At 53.8% G+C, this 21,380-nt stretch overlaps 4 protein-coding genes across 4 annotated transcripts; 2 read left to right on the top strand and 2 right to left on the bottom strand.

The window, feature by feature from the left end:
* Positions 1-58: 58 nt before the first annotated feature.
* HRG_09708 (reverse transcriptase (RNA-dependent DNA polymerase) domain-containing protein) lies at positions 59-1,441 on the top strand (the record flags this gene model as incomplete). The annotated part of the gene is made up of 6 exons (XM_044868179.1): positions 59-184; positions 251-345; positions 547-758; positions 825-839; positions 906-1,168; positions 1,319-1,441. 6 exons carry the CDS (start codon positions 59-61, stop codon positions 1,439-1,441), a joined length of 834 nt encoding a protein of 277 aa, XP_044716760.1.
* Positions 1,442-5,214: 3,773 nt separating this feature from the next.
* On the bottom strand, positions 5,215-5,853 carry HRG_09707 (uncharacterized protein; the record flags this gene model as incomplete). Its single annotated transcript, XM_044868178.1, has 1 exon — positions 5,215-5,853. The coding sequence occupies one exon, from the start codon at positions 5,851-5,853 to the stop codon at positions 5,215-5,217; it is 639 nt and encodes a 212-aa protein (XP_044716759.1).
* A 1,759-nt stretch (positions 5,854-7,612) lies between these two features.
* On the top strand, positions 7,613-8,756 carry HRG_09706 (uncharacterized protein; the record flags this gene model as incomplete). The annotated part of the gene is made up of 3 exons (XM_044868177.1): positions 7,613-7,957; positions 8,023-8,083; positions 8,590-8,756. The coding sequence occupies 3 exons, from the start codon at positions 7,613-7,615 to the stop codon at positions 8,754-8,756; spliced, it is 573 nt and encodes a 190-aa protein (XP_044716758.1).
* A 5,925-nt stretch (positions 8,757-14,681) lies between these two features.
* Positions 14,682-15,606, bottom strand: HRG_09705 (uncharacterized protein; the record flags this gene model as incomplete). The annotated part of the gene is made up of 4 exons (XM_044868176.1): positions 14,682-14,747; positions 14,797-14,998; positions 15,198-15,466; positions 15,526-15,606. The coding sequence occupies 4 exons, from the start codon at positions 15,604-15,606 to the stop codon at positions 14,682-14,684; spliced, it is 618 nt and encodes a 205-aa protein (XP_044716757.1).
* Between the last annotated feature and the right edge of the window lie 5,774 nt (positions 15,607-21,380).

Here is a 21,380-nt window from a genome sequence, read left to right as displayed (position 1 = left end):
AACCAAATAAATAAGGATCGGGCCGGAGGGTGAACGTCCGCAAAGAGAAGCCGTGGCCATGCCAGACCTCACCTTGCAAGAGATCGAGGAGAAGGTGATGGCCGCGAAGCCCTGGAAAGCGCCTGGTGAGGACGGCCTTCCTGCGATCGTATGGAAGAAGCTCTGGCACGTGGTGAAGCACCGGGTGTGGACGCTCTTCAGCTCATCGCTCCGAGAGGGCGTCGTGCCTCATCAATGGCGAACGGCCAAGATCATCCCTCTGAGGAAACCAGATAAAGGAGACTACACCATGGCCAAGGCGTGGCGACCGATTTCTCTCCTGTCGACGCTTGGCAAGATTCTGGAGTCAGTCGTGGCGGAACGTATCAGCTATGCAGTCGAGACCCAGGGCTTTTGCCCGCGAACCACTTTGGTGCACGGAAGCGCAGGTCCGCAGACCAAGCACTCGTGCTCCTGCAGAACGGATCTACAAGGCATGGAGAACGGGCAGAGTGCTCAGCCTCATCAGCTTTGACGTCAAAGGCGCATACAACGGAGTGTGTAAAGAGCGAATGCTCGAAAGGATGAAAGCCGAGGCATCCCGAGTCGTCTGGTCAAGTGGATCGACGCATTCTGCTCGGGACGGACCGCGTCGGTGGTTGTCAACGGGCACACTTCCGAGCAACAACCCCTGCCGCAGGCCGGCCTACCCCAGGGATCCCCTCTGTCGCCAGTGGCTTTTCTTTTCTTCAACGCAGACCTGGTGCAAAGACGGATCAGTAACAACGGTGGCTCTATCGCCTTCGTGGACGATTACTCTGCCTGGGTCACGGGGCCAACGGCAGAGTCAAACAGAGATGGTATTCGGTCGATTATTGATGATGCGCTTGATTGGGAGAAGCGCAGCGGCGCCACTTTTGAAGCAGAGAAGACATCCGTCATCCACTTCACACGCATCACGGAGCGCAACAGCGACCTGCCTCTCATCATCAAAGGAAACGATGTCAAGCCGAAGAACAACGTGAAGCTGTTGGGAGTCATCATGGACAAAGCGCTTCGCTTCAAAGAGCACATCGCCAGAGCAGCCGCCAAAGGGCTGGCCGCGGCCATGTGTTTGAAACGACTGAGAATGGCTTCACCACGGACGGCGAGGCAACTGTTCGTCTTCGAAGATGAACGTCAAGCATGCGTAGGCGTTTGTGCCGGCAGCGTCGACAGCCGCCATGCAACTGCAGGCTATGGACGAGGGCGACAAATATTAGGTACCATGCCCCACCCCCCTTTGGGTAACGTACTTCACCCCCTACCGTGCCACGCCCCACTTTATTGTCACTCGTAGGACTCGCACCACGCCTTTACTGGCTGGGACGACACAACATACCGTAAGTGGAAAAAGAACAATGCCGCGGAAGAGCAAGAACAGCACCAAGCGCAACTCGAACCAATTCGAGTTGCTCGATGACGAGGAAGACGGTACGAACGACAATGTGGCCTGTAGCATCGTGGCCAATTCGACAAGCGCGGCCGACGCGACAAGGACCAGCGCCCGCGGTCGCCCTCTGAAACCGACGCTGCAATTCGACCCTGAACCGCGCCCATCACGAAAGAAATCCGCCGTCCCGAAAGCGAAACCGACGAATGCCGACCCCAATGCCAACGAGGATTCATTGGCGCGAATCGAAGCTCTCCTGAAACGCGTCGAGGAGCGGGCCGAAAGGGCGGAGAAACGCGTCGAGTCTCTGGAAGAGTTCATCCGAAACGAGCTCTTCCCACGCGTCGCTAGCCCCCGGGAGTCCGCCACTCCAAGTGCGCCTCATCAGCAACAGCAACAGCCCCTGCCACTTTCGCCACCACCCTCTCCGGTCCCAGGGCCACTGCCTGGCATTGGCTTGGACGTGAGTCGGGTCCTAGACAGCGACATAAAGGAAGGCAACGCCGGCACTATTCGTCGGCGCGCGAACGCTGCCCTCGAGAAGTTGGGTGTGACCTGTCTGGGCGTCAATTCTAAGGGAAAAGGGCGTTTTCGGCTTCTCTTTCGAGAGACGGACGTCGATAAAGTACGGCAGAACGACACCTGGATAAAGACACACTTCGACAAGGGAACGCTATATGGGGAACAGTGGTACCCTCTACGGGTTGATAGAGCCCATCGTGGGGTTGCGACGGATGATATCGGATGCGCCGTGTTTGAGCGGATGAACGGGGTGAAAGTGCACAAGATGCGATGGCTCGGGACAGCGTCTGTCGACAAGGAATACCGCTCTCTGGTGGTACACCTGGATAAGAAAGAGGAGGTGGACAGGTTGCTTGCACAACGAACGGTTGAGATGGCGAATGGCGAGTGTGCATACACGCGACCATTTGTTCAGGGACTTCAACCAGCGAGATGCTACCGTTGCCACCTCTACGGACACTTGCATTATCGCTGCAAGGCGCCAGCTCCGATCTGTGGACAGTGCGCCCAACCGGGCCATTCTGCGTCGACTTGCACCTCGGACGTTTTTAAGTGTGCAGCGTGCGGTGGAAAAGGAGCACACAAGGCTACAGATCCTGGGTGCCCGGTATATCGCCGGGAACTCGCCAAGTTACGACCGTCGCCCTACTAACATACATCCTCTGTCTTAACCTTTTCTTTTCAGCACAAACCCTCTACCTATACCTGTGGTTGCCCCACAGCTGGTAGGTTAGCTACACCGGACGGCTAAAGGCAGGTGGACTCTTCGTCAAATGCGGCGGAGGAGAGTGGTCTGTACCTCATCAGACAGGCTCCAGAATTGGAAGGGACAGGTCAAGTGAGCAAGAGACGGATTGAAGGATGTAAGAGAAATTCAGGGATTAGATCGGGACGAATTCCTTGGGCTCGGAACCGAGTATTGGACAGCTCTAGATTAGGCTTAGCGAGTCTGACGCAGTGCCTCTGACTATCGTCAATGGCGGAATATAATAAATAAAAAAATAAATTTACTGGCTGGCCTCGACTTCTGCCGCCTTGCGGCCCCGACCTCTGCTGCCGCCTCGCGGCCCGACTTCTTCTCGTCCTTCCTGGCACGCCTCGCGCTGCCTCGCACCCTCTGCCGCCTTTACTGGCTGGCCTCGCCTTCTGCCGCCTTGCGGCCCTGACCTCTGCCACCCAGCGGCCACGACATCCTCTGGACTGGTGGGCCGCGGGGCCCTGAGGAGCTACAAGAGCCTAGATAGAGCTCAAGGCCTCACCCAGGTGCCCCTGGGTTGCACACCAATTGACAACACCTCCACCACTGCTTGCTACGAGGAGTAGGCACGGGGACTTCGCCAACTGTCATGACCACGAAGTGGCCGGATCGAATGCTCCTGCGGGAGAAGACAATCGCCATCGGGGCTAACCCCCGACTAACATACCTACACTCTCTACCTCCTTTCTTTTTTTTTCTGCCCCGTAGACCCCCGAGGGGGCTTGCGGCCGGCCCATGACTTCGTGTGCTTTCTCAGTCACCCGGCCTCGGCCAAAGACTGACTACTATTACGGCTTCACTGCCGTGCCTGGAACCTGCTGACGGGGGAAGGGCACCGAATTTCCGACCGGCCTCAGAGCCTCAGAATTGCTAGATGGAGTGGTTAGGTGCTACACACGATCCTTAGTCCAGGTAGACGGGATATTCTATGTATCTAGTCTTCTCTAGCCTAGCACGTCTTTTGCCCTTATAGGGATGTCCCAGACGGTAATTGTAATATAGGCTAACTGTGCGAAAAGACTGATATACCCTGTGTGACAGCCTGTCACGTGCCAGCTGAAGCAGACCTCCGAGACATTTCGGAGGTAAGCGTCAGAAACGGGAGGATGCTATTATGTTAAAATCTCGCGAAGATGAGAGCAAAAGTGGGCATAGAAGTGGATAAAGGGACTTTTCGAAGGTCGAGTATCATATGATCAGATGGTATGCGAGAATGCATGTGTTGATTGCTCTGCCCCCGGTTGCCCTTTTCCCGTCCAAACAGCCCCTTTTGTATCCCTCCAAGCTTCTCCCAAGTTGATATCCCGTTTTCAGGTATAGTATACATTCTATCAGAAAGAGGGCACTTCTTGCCACTTACTGAAGGCCACGTAAGTCATCTACGTCAGCAACATCAGCTCCATCTCCCCGATCAAATAGCTCTTCTAGCTATTAGATAGATAGTTCAGTCTCTCGAGGTCCCCGAGCCAGTAATAGTTATGCTGGACTCCTCAAAAGGTCCCCGTTCGAATAGGAGATCCTCCGGACCCCTCAGTGGTCTAGGAAGAAGAAAGAACAGTCTGCAGACTTCCCTTCTTACCTGGTTTCAAGCTGTATTACCTAGAGAGACCTAGAGACCTCAACTCGTTCGGACCTTCTTCTCGACATAAAATGATCTCACCTCTCAAGCGTTGAATAGGCTCTTTAGAGATCAACAATTGCATCACTGGCCCCCGTTCTTCACTCTCTGTTTCGTCGTGATTGTGCGCCTTACACACCCTCCCTATCCTCTTTACAACAATAGTAGGGAGAGAGGCTCTTCTAACCTTCCTCGGGAAGACGAAAATAGGGACGGCGACGTGGTTTGCGAAAGAGTAACCTAGGGACTTCTAGACCTCTAGAACCCTAGGGGTGAACAATAAGGCGTGGGACCAAAAAGACTGACCTTATACTTGTTTCCCTTTTTCTTTCCTATACACCCTGCTAGCTATTTAGCTAGTAAAGCTAGCTATTAAATTAGCTAGCTGCAGGAACTAGCCCTGCCGCGTCATAGCCTAGACGGCCATATACGCGTAATGAATAAAAAAAAAGGCGCCAGAAAGACCGCGGTCACGGCAAACAAGACACCCGCCTCGGTAACTGCCTTGATAGTTATCTCGTCCTGCATGTTGAAAAGTGGCAGCCTTCAACGGTGGAGAGGGTGGAATTTGGACTTGGAGTAATAAAAAATAAGTTACCAAAAACAAGCGTTGAGGTTGAACTAGGAACAGATCAACAGACTATGCTAAAGTAGAGCATCCCCGACATCCCGCACCAAAGAAAACAAATAAGCAACCGACCAGCGGCCAACACGAAGAAGCAGCATCTCGGATCATTCTAGCTGATCATTCGGACTCGTAGTGCTGCATTCTCGATGGTTGGGCAAATTTCCCTAGTATGACCCTTACTTACGTGATACATTCTCTTAGACACACGGATCTAAACGGCCTGGCCGCCTGCTTAGATGGTCACTGACGTGTCTGATTGCTGAAATCAAGACCAATGATCAAGTCGCGGGGCGTCCGGTCACGGAGTTGCGCCGCCCGTTCTTCCGGAGTGTTCCAGTGCGCCCTAGAGTTGGGCTCGGATTCTGGTCCCTGGCAATGATAGTGGCTGGAGAATCTGACCATAAGACTTTCCCACCGTGCAGCATCTTGCCGTTGATCGTGATACGGGGGAACAGCGTGGCCACTATTGTGTGGTTTGCAATACCAACTTTGCCGGCGTTGCGAACTCCAAACTCGGGGTAACTCTCCATATGCTCGTCTTCACCCATGAGAATCGTAACTTGAACAATATCACTGGCTGGCTGAGCTTCGTGAACCCATACCTGGGCTGCTCGGCGCAAAAACTCATCGACCCGCCGATGGAACTCTTGCACATTTGCACGCGAGACCAACCGATCGAGCAGCCTTAGGATATAACCTCCAGCATCGACTACCGCCTCCGCAGCCGCCTCCAGCTCTGAATCGTCTTGGAATTTGGTAACCTGGTGGCGGAAAACTTGTTGTAGCTCTTTTTCTTCCTCGAAAAACTCGAGCATCTGGTCCGCTGCCTGCTTAAAGTCATGCGGGACGTAGAACGGGCGAAAGATGTACGCTGAGAGAGCTTCACAGATGACGGCCTGTCCCGCCGCACGGCGCATTAGAACTGCCTCTTTGGTAGCCCCAGTTGACAAAGGGAGACTAGGAAAGCGGGATTGCAGGCTTTGCAATGGGGGATTAGAAGTCTATGACACTGTCAGTTAATGTCTGTTAACCTCGCTACGGTAGCAGCCAGCTCACCCTTGCAGCCTCGGGGTCGGACATGAAATTCTTAACAATGGTGTGGGATACTGCTGCCAGAGAATTCAGCTGTTCTCTACTGTAGAAGGCGTCAGTCAACCGTTGTAATTTTAATAAGGCAAACCAGATACCCACAGTCTTAACTCTCGAGTCTCGTCCACGTCATGAAAGAAACCAGAGCCAAGGTCTCCTCTCGCCTGCATCAGCTTCAATCTCAGATCGTCGCGTTCAGCTTGAGCCGCCTGGAGCTGAGATCGGTGTATAATGCAGTCTCTCTCCATTGTTTCTGTCTTCTTTTGGAGTCGATCACGTGCATTATTGGCCGAATTGGCATTCAACTCGAGGGTTGCTACTTGTTTTTGTAGAGAAATGTCCCTGTCCTTGATCGTCTCTAGTTCCACTTGGAGTTCCTCCATCTTCCTTTGGTGAGTTTCCAAGATGGCCTTGTTTTGGTCAAATATCTTGTACTGTTCGCCAAACGTATGTGCTAGCACGGACCTCTCCCTAGCCGCGGCCGCCTTATGCTGCACCAGTTCCCCATTTAGCCGCAGGACTTCTTTTGTCTGATCGCCTAGCTCTCTCTCGAGTCGTTGCTTTTCGTCGATGAGGTGGGCGTAGTTTTGTATAGCGTCGGCGTCTCCTCCTACTTCTCGGGCGAGGCAAATGAGGGACCAAAGTTTAGAATCTTTACTGGTTTTGGAAGGGGGCCCTCTGGCTGCCGGCTTTACCTTGGACTCAGCCATAGCAGCGAGAGACTGAATCCGCTCCCTGAACGATAGATGAATCATTTGGCTGCAGAGCCAAGCTGAAGAGGGCTTCGTCTCCATATCATATAGGTGCGCCGCCAACACCCACCCTTATTCCACTGGCCGACCTCCAACTTGGCAGGCAGAATTTGAACCTCAGTTCTGCCTGTCGTGTTACCATAGAGGTGGTGTGATTGTGACCAGACTAGATTGGCCAACGAGTGGGGTGCTGGGCAAACCGTTGACACAGCGACCCATGCAGGAGGCCATCCAGTTGTTACTATATGTGGTTCTTAATGCAGAGTCATAGATTGTACGCGAGACTTCCCCTTCAAGGACTAGTCGACGTTAGTTAAGGCTACGACGGATGGTGGGCCGAAGGATCACTCCTGGAGTACCAAGGACGAATGGTTCTAGCCACCAACCTGGTGGAGTGCTGCCGTCAGCGCCGCTCTGCAACTCACGCGAGTGAGAGGAGCATCGAGTGCAGGGCCAACAGCATAAGTCGGGCAAATCATAGATTGACACGCTGTTGGGGGCAAATGCGAGACCTGCAAGGACGGCCGGGGCAACGAATACGTAGTTGCAGCCTTTGCATTAAGATATTACATTGCTATAACCAACCGCATATAAAGTACATGTTCTCGGCCGGAGATAAGAGGGACTACTCCACTACTCCACGACCCACCTTGCTCTCAAAATTTAAGCCTCACCCATGAGGTCTCCAGCTTCTCCACCAATCTGCTACCTTCCAGTCACAGGGCCCCATTTAGGCATCGCCGTCCCTGCAGGCATCACCTTCGCCTGGTGGCCGCGAGTCTCAGTTACGGAATTATTCTACATTGTGTCCGTATGTGTTGCGTCGACCAGCGCAATGGCGCCGGCGGGGCACGAGCTAAGTGGCTCCCACTCGCGGTATCGCAGGTCAGGCGGCAGCATACATGTGAAGGACGTCGACTCAATCGGCGAGTATCTATCCGGCGGGCGCGAGCAGCTTCCGCCGAGATCCTCCTGCCTCGTCGATGACGTTCAACTACTCCGGCGGTCGCTGAGGACGCAAAGCCCGGCCTCGGGAGGCGACGGGGATCCCGCTGGCGCACTCGGCGAGGATGGGGTGGAGGGGCCACGCCCGGCGGACCACGACGCGACCTCGGCGTACCAGTCCGACAACGTCGGAAACGCAACGCGACTGATCGACCTCGCCCGAAGCGCGTCCGGGGTGAGCCAGATCACAGCGGGATCGCCCGAGCTTTCGGGAATGATACAGCAGCTGTGCGCTTCCAGCAATCAGCGGCGGCGCTGGCCTCGACGGCCGAGCTCCGGGCCGCCATCGTGACGGAATGGGGTGGGAGGCACATCGACATGCTGGGACAGGTGTTTTCCGGGGCCGCGGTGCCGCCGCTCAGCAGGTCAAGGCCGTCTGGAGCATAGCCCTGCCTTCGTTGACACTATTGCTGCTGCTGCTACTGAGCCTCTGCTGCTCGGTCGTGTTATTGGTCGTGGCTTCAGCTGGCGCCAAACGCGTTGCAATCCTGGCGCTCTGCTTTGTCCCATCTGCCGTATCTTCAAGCTGTCGTGTGGCTTCCCGAATCTTGCTGCTAGGTCTCGTGACGCGACTCGATTTTTCGTGGGCGTAGGGCGGGTGTCGCGCCCTGCCCCACTATGATGACGGCCTCAGCCGACTCTTCCTGATGGAGCTCCTTAATCCTCCGGTGCTGTTCTTTCGAGGAGGATGTCGGTTGAGCTCGGAACGCACCGTATGCAGTGTCGACTCTCGTTCGTCTTCCCGCGGGCGATGTCCGCGGCCAGTTTACCAGCAGCGGCGACATCCGCCCCGCGTGTCTAAATAAGCGTTCACCGTGGTGACGCCGCTCAACAGGAACCGGTGGAACCTCAATATGGAGGCGAACCTGGCGTTCCGGGTCCAGGATCGGTCGACGATGCGCACCTTCATCTCTGAGCACAGGTGGAAGGAGGGCCTGCCGAAGGAGGAAGAGGCCATCATGATGCTCAACTAGGGCGACGACAGCGCGATCCCGGTGCCGGCCGTCTTCATGTTCGTGCCGGGGATGCCGGTCGTCGTGACCCAAAACACCCACCAGGGGCTAAAGCTGACCAACGGCGGCGGCTACACGGCGCTGGAGGTCATCGTCGACAAGGCGTACCCGGGCCACCGCGTCTCGGCCGACACGACGATGCACTTTGGGCCGTGGCGTCGGAGACGACCAAGGAGTACTACTTCGTCGGAATGCCACCGGCACCATCCTGCTGACGCCAATGAGTGTCAAGATCCAGCGCCAGCGGAAGCGGCCGTGGCAGCGCAACGACGTCAGCCGAAAGGCCTGCCGTGCGCGGCGGCCTTCGCATGTACCGACTACAAGGTGCAAGGCAGAACGTTCGAGCGCGTGGCCCTCGAGCTACGGGAGCACGGGCGACGAACGTCGACGGGCGGGTGGTGCCCGCGCAGTGCGACCCGTATGGCCTGTACGTGCAACTCTCGCGGTGCCGGACGCTAGACGCCAGCATGCTCGTCTCCAAGGTGCGGAAGAGAGACCTGGTGGGGAACCGGGTGCCCGAGGAGATGAGCGGCGCGCAAAGCAGGTTAGAGGAGCTGTGCGGCAGAACCATCAGGAGTGCTTCGCTGGCTGGGCGATTGCGCCGAAATCTAGCGGGAGACGGACGAAAGGCGTGGAGGAAAGGTGAGGATCGTCGCCCGAAGTGCGGCGATACGGCGACGACCCACCGCGTTATGCTTGATTGGCAGGATTTATTGATACGGATGGTCATTTCTCTATAAAATTAACAGGTAATTATGTGTCGAGAAGAAGGTCTGAACGGGTTAAGGCCCCTAGGTCTCCCTAGGTAATACAGCTTGAAACCGGGTAAGAAGGGGGTTCTGCAGACTGTTCTTTCTTCTTCCTAGACCACTGAGGGTCCGGAGGATCTCCTAATCGAACAGGGACCTCTTGAGGAGTTCGGCATATCTCTCACTGGCACGGGGACCTCGAGAGATTGAACTATTGATCAAATGGTTGATTGGGAAGATCAAGCTGAAGTTGCTGAGCCTGCTGCGATTGTCTGTGGTTGCCAGTTGCTCTCCTTCACTTTCCAGCATAAGCGTAATGAATGAGTGATTGTCGCTGCCTTCCCTCAGGATGGGGCGTAGTACGCTGGAGCAGCTGACACTTCATGCTCGGCTTGCCGCTGCTATCAGAGCTGTAGTCGTCGGCAGTAAGCTCGTCGCCATCTGCAGTTTGGAATCCGATCGCTGCTTCGTTTGTGGAGGTGATCAGGGCACATCTGAACACCTGGAAACTCTCTACAACGTGGAGGCCAGGGTCAGAGGAGCCTATAGTCCTATTAGGACTATAGGCTCAGCGCTCTGAATAGTCCCGACCATTAAGAGGACTATTAGCCCAAACTATAGCCCAAAAAAGAGATATAAATAGGGACTTAGATTTAGGGCAGAAAGAAAGGAACATGGACACAGAAATACACAACAACTACCCATTTTCTACAATATATGCCCTTTCTGCTGACTTTCTTCGTGAGAGCAGCTGCTAGCCTTGGGCCACGCCACACTTCATCGGCAGCGCGGGCAAAATCCGCTCTCACGCTGTGAGAGTCTCCAGCTCCAAACTAATCAGCAATGAAGTGGAGAGCTCAGCAGAGCAGAAAGCAGACCAAAGTCAGAACAGGCCATTCCAGCGTGTGTCTGTGGGAGCCAGGGGGCCACAGTTACATGGACTGCCGACAACATCTAACGGCAGCAAATAGCGCACCAACGCTAATGTGGAAGGGGGCTATTGCACCAAAAGTAGAACGCGCGCTCCAACAAGTGGTTCGCAATTGACAGTTATGGCATGTGGTCTGTGTGTGACAGGGGCCGAGACGAACCGTAGGATGCATGCTAATTTGTGATTCTCTTGCGGTTATTCGTTACAGTCACAGAGCCGCATTCCAGCTGGTCTAAGCTAGCTGTCAGAGCACGCATCTTCCCGCCAGACGAAAATCTATTGCTGCTCAGCAGAAGGACCAAGCAAGGCAAGGCTCAAGAAGACGCCGACAGTTAGAGTTTCTACGACGGACCCTAGAATGATGGTGAGAAACAAAGCACGCATCAAGGTTCGTACCGGCGGCACAACCACGACCGCAGCCAGCCAAGCTCGTGCGAGCCGAATTCCACTCACCGGCCAAAGCACGCCAAAGGCATCGCAAAAGCACCGAGGGTGGTCGAGGAGGACGCCATCGTCTTAGATAACACTGGCGTTCGCGCCCCGGGGGCCACTTGCGGATTTTGATATTCAGAACAAATAACTCGCATGCAATGGAAATATCATATTGATAGACTGAACTGTGCTTGGCCTTCCGGCCTAAGAAACAGCGATACTAGCGCTCAAACCCGAATGCCAGCGTCTAGAGGCGTGCGCGCGCTGCACTAATCTGAAACGCCGTATTCCACATAGCTGCCTCACAACTTCATTGAAGAGATGAGCTTATTCCGTATTTCTTGAGGGCTCCACGTTCCATCTATTGGGACCAATGCCGTTGAAACAGTTTTGCCTTTCTCCTTTTTCAGTGTTGAGATAGTTGTTTCGTTATTGATCTGAACCTGAAGGTTATAGCTTTGGGGATCACCGCTCGTTTTCTTCATGCGGAAAGTTCTGTCAGCAAAATAATGAAGCCTTTTGGGATTAGCAAGCGCACTCACACCCTGCATATCTAGCCGGAAATCAGTGTCCTTGAATATCGTGTGTTCTCCGTCTGTGATATCTTGTAGTTTATTGTCGGGGATGCCTTCAATAAATGTCTTAAGGGCTTTGCTAGCTTTACCCATGCTGGACTGAGGTTCTCCGTGAGAAACGTGGCGTTTATCTCGTGTCGAGGAGGGTTGGCGATGTAAGGGAGGAGCGAGAAGATATAGCTGGCACTGGTGAAGGATTCGAATTCATCCACCCCCAAACCCCACACCCCACCAGTACTTTCTCGGCAAAATCTTCACTGCGCAGAGAACCCCTGCTTTGCTCTAATAAAATCTTATCCCATCATTAGGCGCTATTGCCTAACAGATGCAGGGTCGCATGCTTTAGATGGATATCGGAGATAGATGTCGGACGGGCAGCGGGCTTTGCTCCTTTCAATCCCATCTAATCATTAGGCGCTATGGCTCATTAAGTGCAGGCTCACATGCTTTAGGCGACAGGGAGGCAACCCGATCGTGGGTTGCGCAAAGGAGCCTTGAGGAACGAGGGTATTGCATTGGCAGGGGGATCAAAAACCAACAAGGGTTAAAGAGGCCTTAGCGGCCGGCGCGGGAGGGCCAGGTATGGAGGAAGGCATTGGCACGAGCAGCCAATGGAAAGTAGGAAGGCCGACCAATCAGGAGGCAGCTGGTACGGCCTGAACCATGCCGACCGGGTGGGCCCTGCGCGGAGATGGATGCGACTTGCTCTGTTCGCCCCTAGCGGCGACGGAAAAACTTTCGGGCGACATGGACGGAGGCGACACGTTTAAAACATGGACGCCTCACCCCGCCTTTCGGTTGCTACAGGTTCTCAAAGCAATGGCATCACCAAAGCAGCAGTCAAAGGGGTTCGAATGGGTGCCGACAACTTTCTCACTCGAGCCTCGCTGGACCACTGAAATCGACCCCGAATCGATCAAGAGAGTGATCGAGGCAACCACAACGGCACGCTGTCTCAAGTAAAATTCTTGGCCCAAGGAGCGTTCAACAAAATCTACACAGTCTGCATAGATGGCGGAACTCTCATTATGCGGGTGTCATTACCGGTTGACCCTGAGTGGAAGACAGCCAGTGAAGTTGCCACCATGGAATGGATTCACGACAACACCGCGCTTCCGCTACCAAGGGTCCTTGCTTATCAAAGTAATCAAGATAATGCTCTTGGGTTTGAGTGGATTCTCATGACGAAGATGCCAGGCAAAACATTGTCTAAGGCCTGGAGATCAATCGACATGGAGGCGAAACAGAAAATAGTTCATCATTTCGCATTGTATGCGTCCGTTTTGTTTAAGAATCAACTGCGCGGCATTGGCAATATCTTCCTAGATCCGAGAGAAAAGTCTCATGGCAAGACCAAGTTTACTGAAGTGGGGAGGATTATCTCGATGCAGTTTTTTTGGGGGAGTCGCTTGCAACAAAGCGTTCCGCGAGGACCATTTCGATCAAGCAAAGACTGGATCGCAGCACGTTTGTCTCTCAACGAGTATGAATGCAAATCGACATTGGCCAATAGTCAAGACGCAGATGACCTCGAAGATGCGCAGAGGACACTGGAAATCATCCAAAGGCTCCAAAGCATCCTCGGCGATGTCTTTCCCGAAAGAGCGCACACCGAGAGCCTTCAATGCTCTGTCATGACGACCTTTCTCAGCATAATATTCTGGTGGACGAAAGCGGTACGTTGACTGGAGTTTTGGACTGGGAGTGCGTGTCAGCGGTTCCACTGTGGAAAGCATGCTCCTATCCTTCTTTCTTGATCGGTCCAAATCGGACTATGGTGCCCGACCGGAGCAGATATCGATTTGATGCCAATGGCGATCCTGGAAGTTTGTATTGGGAGCATTTGATGGAGCATGAGCTGACGCTCTTGCGCTGCTATTTTGTGGAAAGAATGCGAGTCCTTCAACCGCAGTGGGTCAGGGTTTTTGAATCGAGCCGTTTGCAAAAAGACTTCGACTTGGCGGCGAATAGTTGCGATAGCGAGTTCTTAGCACCGCACATTAACGAGTGGATCGATGCGATAGTGGCCGGAACGAAAATGACGACCAGTTTGTACGACCAAATATATACGTCTTGAATTTAGACTGGAAATAGACAAATTGGCTTGCAATCGACCTCTCATACCAATGACGACAGATAGTGACTTAGGGGATGACAAGTTGATACATTGGCGAAGAGTGCCGAAGACTTTGACCCTCTACCCTTTACAACCCAGGGATGGGCATCTTACGAACGGGAATCGAATTCGATAGATTCATTCGACCCCCCTAGTCTTTACGAATGTCGAATCGAATTTCGTGGCGTTGAATTCGATGCGAATTGAGCGGGCCTAGGGTAGATTCGCATGGAATCGAACGCAGCGTATTTCATTCGCGGTCGAATCTAACCGCTGGCGCCCGTTCGATCGATTCTGTCGAACGAGTCTCGCCAAGCTGTCGATGTAGGCGCACGGCAGCCTCACAGGAAAATGGCACCACGGACCGCACAAGGATAAGTATGTGTTGGTGACAGCACAATCGATACTGTACAAAAAGGTCATGTTGAAGCCGAGTTTCGCGTGCAATCTAGCGTTGAGACCACAGGTGTCTGGAATGGGCGCGCAAAAGTGCATCCGCTGGCGAATTGACAATCGAAGGCCGTGTGCGTCATTTGTTGGTCCTGCCTGTGTCAAGCCTGCATTACATGTTCGTCCGATAATGCAAGCCATTCTCTTGAGATGGTTGCCACATCTGCCCTGGAAAGGACTTGAGCGCTGGGGACCTTTGCATCTGCACGCACAGCCACGTACATAGCTAAGTACTACAATCATTGCTTGGTGGCGCCCTGCGAGTTTCTATTCCAAGCGCCGGAATAAGAGGATGACGCACCTGATTGAGCCCAACTCGAGCAACACGCCGCACTCAACTCGCCAAGCGCCGTAACGTTGTGTCGGTCACCCATAATTTTCAGAGCAACCCCTCGATCCGAGCTCACCGCGGCGAAAACAAAAAGTGACTCACACCCACCCATGCCTGTCGGGGGATATGGCTGACCTCAGATTCTATACGTTGAGCTAACGGCTGTGGAGCTGAAGTGCATAGGTGCAAAAACCCCGAACCAACCAGAGTAAAACGTATCCCTCCCTGCAGCCTTTATTACCCTGCATAAAATGCAACAGGAACCAACAGCATACCCAAGCGCTACCAAACCGGTTTTCGGTTCACAGACATGGCGGAACTTCTTCCTCTTCGAGGCCGCTCGCCGTCACTCTGTTGGTGGCGCTCTCCTGCCGAAGGTATCGCCACCGTCTGGAGACGTGCCAGTAGAGCACCGACAACGTTCAGGTACGCCCAGATGCTGCCGCTCGTGAACTCGCTTGGGTATACCAAGAGATGGGCGACGACCTCGACTTGCGACAGAGCCCGCTCCGTGAACACCCGGTTCACCGCTCTCATCAGAAACTGCCGCGTCTTCTTTTCGGTTCCGTCGTCGCCGACGACGCCATTTCGGCATCCTCCCCAGCGGCCGGCTGGCCACCTGCCGAGACGATGGGCAGCAATTCCGCTGCCGCAGCGACGCGCTTCCATGTCGGGTCCTCTACCTTGGTCGCGTAATTCGTCACGTAATATACGAGAGCCATGGTCTTCCGCTGCGTTGCTATGAAGGAGATGTCATAGTTGTGGCGGAGCCACGGCAATCGCCTCGTTCCACTGATTCACCATGGGATGAGACCTACGGATCCGCAGCACGCCGTCCTGTGAGAACGTTGTTTTCTCGACCAGCTTCCAAGGCGCCTTGAAGCGACAGAGGTCTCCCTTTCGCCCCTTGTTGCCCAGGAGTACTCGACGCATGTCGGGTTATGGGTGTGGATCTGCGTCGCGCCGGCGCAGAAGTTGGCTTCTTGAATGCGGCCGAGAACTGTTCGGCACTGTCCACCAGGGATGAGACGTCAGACGTCACCGAACGCTCCGCCTGCACGGCGCAGAGGCCTTCCTGGTCCAAGTCCTGCTTTCCGCGTCAGCCTGCGTCTTCTCGGCCCATGACAGCAACGCCCCTGCCGTTACCTCGCAGAAGACGCTATCGACATAGCGGATGATTCGCTTACGGTACGCGGCTTGTTCCTCCCCGTGGGCGTCGGAAAGCATGGAGCTCAGGTGCGCGTTTCCATGTAACCAGAGCAGCCCGTGGACGTGAAGGAGCCTCGTTCGTTGGTCTCCACGGCACCGTAGTAGTGGCTGATGCGCCCGAACACCGACTCCCCGCCCTGCATTTACGTAATGCTCGAAGAACAGCGTCGTCTCCCGGTGGAAGAATATGGCTGAGCTCATCGCTTCTTCGCGCTGACAATGTTCGTGTGGAATCGTGGCACATGTGCAACGTCGAGAAGAACGAGGGTGCGTGTGTTTCTTCCGTTTTCGCCATCCAGAACATTTTCCATCCTTCGGGTGCCTCGCGCTTCGACCTTCAAGGAACCTTCTCCGATCAGAACGTAGTCGGCTTCCTCAGCTTCGCGGATGTCGGTCAACAGACTCCTGTCATTGACGATATGGGTAGTTGCTCCTCCGTCATAGATCGTCGAATTGTAAAGAGGATGCTTCTCGCGTAGAGCTGAAAAGACCGAGTCGGTGGTTCCACTTGTGAGGCTTTTAGCAGGGTTCCGCGGCATCGGCATCATGTGGTGCATACAGATCACACGTAAGCAGAAACTGTCATGGTTCGGATTCCTATTATGCTAATATCCTCTAGACGCGGTGAAAAGCATACGGAACCTAGGGGGGGGGGGGGGCCGCATTAGGGGGGTTGGGTCATAAAGCGCAGCCGCAATGCTATCTGGCCCCAAGCCTGTCCATGGGATTTATCTTCGAAGCAACTCATTACTAGCCACTTACCGCAAGGCACTGGCATCGGCTGCATGTGTTATTGTGAGGATAAAAGCTGCGGACAGAAATGAAGTCGAAGACACGCGGATGCGACGTGACGATGGGACGATCTTCAATTTCAGCCGGGGTTGCAAAATCGTTAGCCGCGAGATCGTGGAACAAGCAAGGGGCCTCTTCGGAGTTGGCCGAGTGGAATAAGGCTATTTGTGTAAAAATTTCACTTCGAGTACAGTACTGTATCTGCCAGCTCTCACGAAGAAAGCAGGGCAAAGGGCATAATTATTTTGGGGTGCATGTGTGTTCCTTCTTCTTTTCTGTCATAGGCCCTTTATTTATCCCCTTGTCCTGCTTCTTCCTCCGTCTTCCATCTTCTTCCTTGCGGACTTACTAATCCATAGGCACCCATCTCTCCGCGTCAGCGTGCCACGTCCTCCCCGTTTCATCCTGTCTCGCCCTACACCTTCAGCTAGCTATCAGGCTTCAGGACCGAGTCTTAGACCCTTCTTCTCGACACCAGCCGGCTAATTGTGTCCACATAAGTAGCCCGAGTTTTATTCCTCCGAGCCAGGATGAGATTTTGGTAGTTATATTCGGCTCTATAAGTCTATATGAGTCACATACTGTACGGCAGTGGCGGCGACAACGGCTGCAAGTCGTTAACCTCATCTCCCTGGAATTGTTCGCGGCATCGCTAAGTGAGCCATTTACAAATGAAATCATCTTCATCAGTCCTTTTTGAGCACGGATTTTTTTTAATTCATTACGCGTGTGTGGCCGTCTAAGCTATGACGCGGCAGGAGCCAGCCCCCTGCAGCTAGCTAAGTTGATAGCTAGCTTTACTAGCTAAATAGCCAGTAGTGTATGTAAGAAAGAGACAGGTAAGGAAAAATTAACAGGGTCAGTTCTTTTGTTCCCACGCTTTATTGTTTACCCCTAAGGACCTAGAGGTCCTTAGGTTACTCTTTCATAAACCAGTTCGCCGTTCCTATCTTTGTCTTCCCGAGGAAGGTTAAAGAGCTTCTCTCCCTACCGTAGTTGTAAAGAGAATAGGAAGGGTTAGAGGCTGCCCTCTTAGGGCCTTTCTTAGCTGGGTTCTCTCCTTCGTGTAGTTCTTACAACTAAGAATAAGGTGTGAGGCAGTATGTCTCGACGAGCCACACCTACACCCTTCTAAGTCTGTCTTTCTAGCTCTAGCTAGGTAAGCTTTCAGAAAGCCTATCCCTAGTAGGAGCTGGTTAAATGCTGAAAACACCGCGAGGCTCCTATCTGGCTTATAGGAGAAGCGAAGAGCTTTGCTTAGCCTGTCGGTAGTGCTTCCCAAGGCCCTTAGCTCTAGGGCAATTTTCTTCTTCTGCCTTCCATAGGGCTCGCCAGCTATCCAGGCTGGCGATACGGACTGTTTTCGTAGATAGCTAATAGAGACTGTTGGCGTCCCTACTAGCGGGGCCTTTAGCCCGCTCTTGCTAGCACGATCAATGCCACCCATCGGACAAAGAACCACCGACTGCAGAAGCGACGCTCCCTCAAGGAGATGCAGTTCGGGTGTACACAGCAGGAACAGGGTCCAGATACCTTCTCCGTCGAGAGGGCAAGGGGTGTAGCCTCCATGCCTACGACGTTGTCTATGTCAAAGACCACTCTGTTCAATTCTGCGATAGTCACAGCTGTAAGCACTCATCTCCGACCGACAAAGGGTACCGGTACAACAACCACCCGTCCATGCTGGTGGCACCGGGCAGTCAGTGCGGGCGTAACACCCGCAAAGACACCGTTGTCCAAGAACTGATCCATGCGCCACTCTGTTTCCAAAAGAATAGGGGAAAAAACTCACCCTCGTTCGTACCAGTTACACCATGTTCGTCTGTCCCTCGACTGATGCTTCCAGCGCAGTAAATGGACCCTCTTGGTTGCGCACACCACTGCGTGGGGGATTAAAATGCTGTCTGCCGATAGAAGAGAGGCACGAAGAGAGAAGGAAGGAGTTTGGGTAACTCCAAAGTGCGAGCCCTCCGCTCTTACATACCCATTCTACTGGGTTCCTCCATCACGTGTGATTCGCCCTACCCGCGCAAAGTGAAGGGAAAAGGAAATCCCTCGCGGGATTAAAAAAAAAAGGGAGCGGGCATCGCAGCCCTTCTTATACCCTCCGGTGCCCGGGCTTCTCGTCCCGGTCATGTGTGGGGTCAGTGAAACTGATCGTAACCTGACCAATTGACGCGGCGTGGTCCTCCGCCCCCCTGCCTCTTATGACGATCAAGTCGCTCCTTCCAGTCGCAGGCCCAACGGTGTATTGTTTGGGTGTGGAGTGTATGACTAAGTGACTTGGTGTTGTATGTTTGTTTTGGTATTCGTCACTCAGTCCGTATCCATGCGTATTGATGTGTGGTGTCCGTCGTGCGCCCTTGCGGACGCCTACTCCTCCTGATTGATGTGTACTGGGGGCCCTTGGACCATGGCACGAATGGTAAAGCCGATTTCCCTTGCGATGGACAGCAGTACAAAGCAGGCGTGGAACGAAGAAGTGGCTTGGTTTAATGAGCCAATGAGACGGAGGGAGCATGGTACGCCGCAGGATGCAAACGACGTACAGTTTCACTGCAGCATTCATTTCCACAGTTGACCGGGGAAGGGACCCGGTCATATTTCATAGGCGAAGCACAAGGAGAGCGGATCGATCATGGCCGCGTATGCGGCTTGTCTATATCATCCAATGATGCCTTGACAGGGGTAAAGCGGTTATGGAGCAACACGTCGGGGAGACAAATACTTAAGGGTCTTGATGTTCGCTGCCTCAGTTTCTGTTTCAACCAAGACAAGTTCACCCTCCATTACATCCATCTGTGTCCTTGAGGTCACTTGGTTAGCTTCGGAAGCAACCCGTGAGTTCTTGTCCGTTCGCAGGAAACAAATCTGGGCGTCGCCGGACGAGAGTTACTAATCAGTGTCTAGAAACACTAACCATGACGACCCATGGCAACGTGGCTGCACATCAGCAGGAGCGGGCCCAAGGAGCCAAGGGCAAAACCTTTTTCTGGGGCAAGGAGTTCGTACCTGAGAGTAGCGGAGCCGGCTCCCTCTTTCAGAGTCTTTTCTGGCTTGCCAAGAAGCTGTACGAGGGTCAGGTTTTAGATCTCACTAAGTTGACGACGAACCTTTCGTCTTTTGGTGCCCTATATGGGTGCAGGGACGTGGCTGTTGTTGCCGTCTACTTTCTTTTCAACCGTCCCGATGAGATGGATATCTGTTGGCGAGAGCTGCGAGGGAACCTAGCGGTAGCCGCTGACGTGTGGCAAAGGTGGCCCGATACTTTGGCGACCGGAGAGCAGGATTGTACCATGGTCTTGCTCTTTGATCCATCATCACCTTTGGAAGGGCCGTTGGAGATGGAGGAAGCGGTGCAAGCAGTCCAACATTTCATGGGTTATTGTTCCAGAAGGGAAGGGGGGCGTCCCTGCTGGAAGGACGCACACTCTGCCCTCGTCGAGCTTGTTCCAGAGAAGAAGAAGGAACAGTGGTTTGCATCTCGCCTTTTACTACTTTCGTTTTTTGGGCAGCATAGTCGTTGTCCCGGTCAGCCGTTTCCTTGTGAAACGAACTAGCCGACTCTCTCTAAACAACCCCCACTTGCCGCTTTTGGTAGTGACGATAGCTTTATCCCCCTCAGATCGGTGTGCATCGCGGTAAGAGCATCACTGGATGGCGACAGTGTCATTCGCTTGCCAACAGAGCGCCGAAGAAAGTTTATGGCCACACGCAAGAGCAAGATCAATCTTTTCCAAGCGAAAACATGGCACTTTTCTTGGCATTCCTCCCCGCAAGAAAGAGGCAAGGATGCTCACACCCCTTCTCGGGTCTGGGACACTTCTCCAGGCATTTGACCGCTTTGTGCAACACGTCAGAATGGCTCTTCCAAGGTAGGGATGACCGCAGTAGAGTCTTTCAGACGGCGGGTTCTTGGACTCTGAGTATTGTTGCTCTTGGCAGGCTTGGGGAGTCTTGTCCAGCGTTTGATGTTATTGCAAATAAGCACAGGTGCTGATTGACGCCGATCTCCGCGCGCTTCTTATGCGACCCGACACAGCCCCATCTCTCGTCCGATGGTTTCTCAACTTTCGGCCGATACCCCACTACAAGGTAGCAGCAGGTCTCGCGAGAAGCTGGATTGCGTGCACCGCGATAACGACACGATCACGAGCGGACGGAGAATAAAATGAGACAAACGGTAGCAGTGAATGTTTTTATCCTTGCCGGCTCCCAATCACAAACAGCGGCGAACGACCTGCAAGCACCGCCATCAAGCGCGCCCCCCGCCCTTGGTACGGCTCACAATCAGGAGCTTGGCGGGCCGTGGGCGACCGACCAAACACCGGCGAGAAGAGGTCCTAAGAGAAGGAGGTATAAGCGGGATAGAGTTCTCCGTCGCGCCGCGCTGGCGTTGACGGCTATTCGGGTATAACGCGCCTACGGGACCTGACGCCCCGGCCCAATTGGGACGGAGGTCCCCCACCTGCACCAGGCTGGCGGCTGCGACCCTCTCGCGAAGATGAGAGCAAAAGTGGGCATAGAAGTGGATAAAGGGACTTTTCGAAGGTCGAGTATCATATGATCAGATGGTATGCGAGAATGCATGTGTTGATTGCTCTGCCCCCGGTTGCCCTTTTCCCGTCCAAACGGCCTCTTTTGTATCCTCCAAGCTTCTCCCAAGTTGATATCCCGTTTTCAGGTATAGTATACATTCTATCAGAAAGAGGGCACTTCTTGCCACTTACTGAAGGCCACGTAAGTCATCTACGTCAGCAACATCAGCTCCATCTCCCCGATCAAATAGCTCTTCTAGCTATTAGATAGATAGTTCAGTCTCTCGAGGTCCCCGAGCCAGTAATAGTTATGCCGGACTCCTCAAAGGGCCCCGTTCGAATAGGAGATCCTCCGGACCCCTCAGTGGTCTAGGAAGAAGAAAGAACAGTCTGCAGACTTCCTTCTTACCTGGTTTCAAGCTGTATTACCTAGAGAGACCTAGAGACCTCAACTCGTTCGGA

The sequence above is a fragment of the Hirsutella rhossiliensis genome (assembly GCF_020360975.1).
Source record: "Hirsutella rhossiliensis strain HR02 chromosome Unknown scaffold00013, whole genome shotgun sequence".
Taxonomy (NCBI): Eukaryota; Fungi; Ascomycota; class Sordariomycetes; order Hypocreales; family Ophiocordycipitaceae; genus Hirsutella; species Hirsutella rhossiliensis.
This window is presented reverse-complemented; position numbering and strand designations above follow the sequence as displayed.